The sequence below is a fragment of the Mesitornis unicolor genome, unplaced genomic scaffold (assembly GCF_000695765.1).
Source record: "Mesitornis unicolor isolate BGI_N332 unplaced genomic scaffold, ASM69576v1 scaffold35932, whole genome shotgun sequence".
NCBI lineage: Eukaryota > Metazoa > Chordata > Aves > Mesitornithiformes > Mesitornithidae > Mesitornis > Mesitornis unicolor.
The window spans coordinates 1-842 of record NW_010170459.1 but is presented as its reverse complement, the minus strand read 5'-3'; the positions used below and the strand labels follow the sequence as shown (position 1 = coordinate 842).

Below are 842 nucleotides of genomic sequence, written 5' to 3'. Positions count from 1 at the left end.
GGAGGGCTCCCTGGGGAACCCCCGGCCGGCTAACTTTTCGTATTTTTCTTTGTACAGATCCCTTTCCTTGGCCAAGCGGGTCACCTCCTGCTTGAGTTGCTCCACTTGACTCTGGAGTTGACATTTCTCGTTCTCCAAGATGTGCCGCTGCTGGACGCGCTTGTAGCGACAGGACTGAGCGTAGCCTCGGTTCTTCAAGGTCCTCCTCTTCTGCTTGAGGCGGATCACCTCCTCCTTACTGAAGCCCCGCAGCTGCCGGTTCAGCTCCCGTACCGACATACTCACCAACTGGTCATCGGAGAAGCGGTCCTCCAAGCGCAGATGGTGGTGGTGATGGTGGTGATGCCCGGCGTGGTGATGGGAAGCCGGCGGTAGCTCCTCACCACCGAAAGGTTGAGGTCGGAAAGGCTCATAACCTTGGTGGTGATGGTGATGATGGTGAGGGGCACCGATCAAAGCCTCCACCGCGTCCTCCGGTGTCAGGTTGAGAGCTTCGGGGTTGAGGTGATGCTGGTAACCCGACATCCAGTACAGCTCCTCCAGCTGTGGTTTGGAGCCCAAGGAGGCGGCGGTGGCCGGGAGCCGGTTGCCCACCGGGGCTGGGAGCGCAGAAACTCGGCGAGGAAGGCACGGAGGAGCAGGGCGTGCTGAGCGGGGTGGAGGAGAGGGAACCGGCGGGCAACCGGTGGCACAACCGCTCTGCCTCGGCCGGTTCCTTCTTCACCTCGAACTTCATCAGGTCGAAATCGTTCACGTACTCGATAGCGAGGGGACTGGTGGGCAGCTCCGCGCTCATGGCCAGCTCCGAGGCCATCTCAGTCCATGGAGGTACCGGGGGGTGA

General features: G+C 61.4%; 1 protein-coding gene across 1 annotated transcript; it reads right to left on the bottom strand.

Annotated features, from left to right (window-relative positions):
- Positions 1-823, bottom strand: LOC104536946 (transcription factor MafA-like; the record flags this gene model as incomplete). The annotated part of the gene is given in 2 exon segments (XM_010179693.1): positions 1-583; positions 585-823. Coding segments are annotated over 2 exon segments (813 nt in total), but the record flags the coding sequence as incomplete, so codon positions are not given.
- Positions 824-842: the final 19 nt, after the last annotated feature.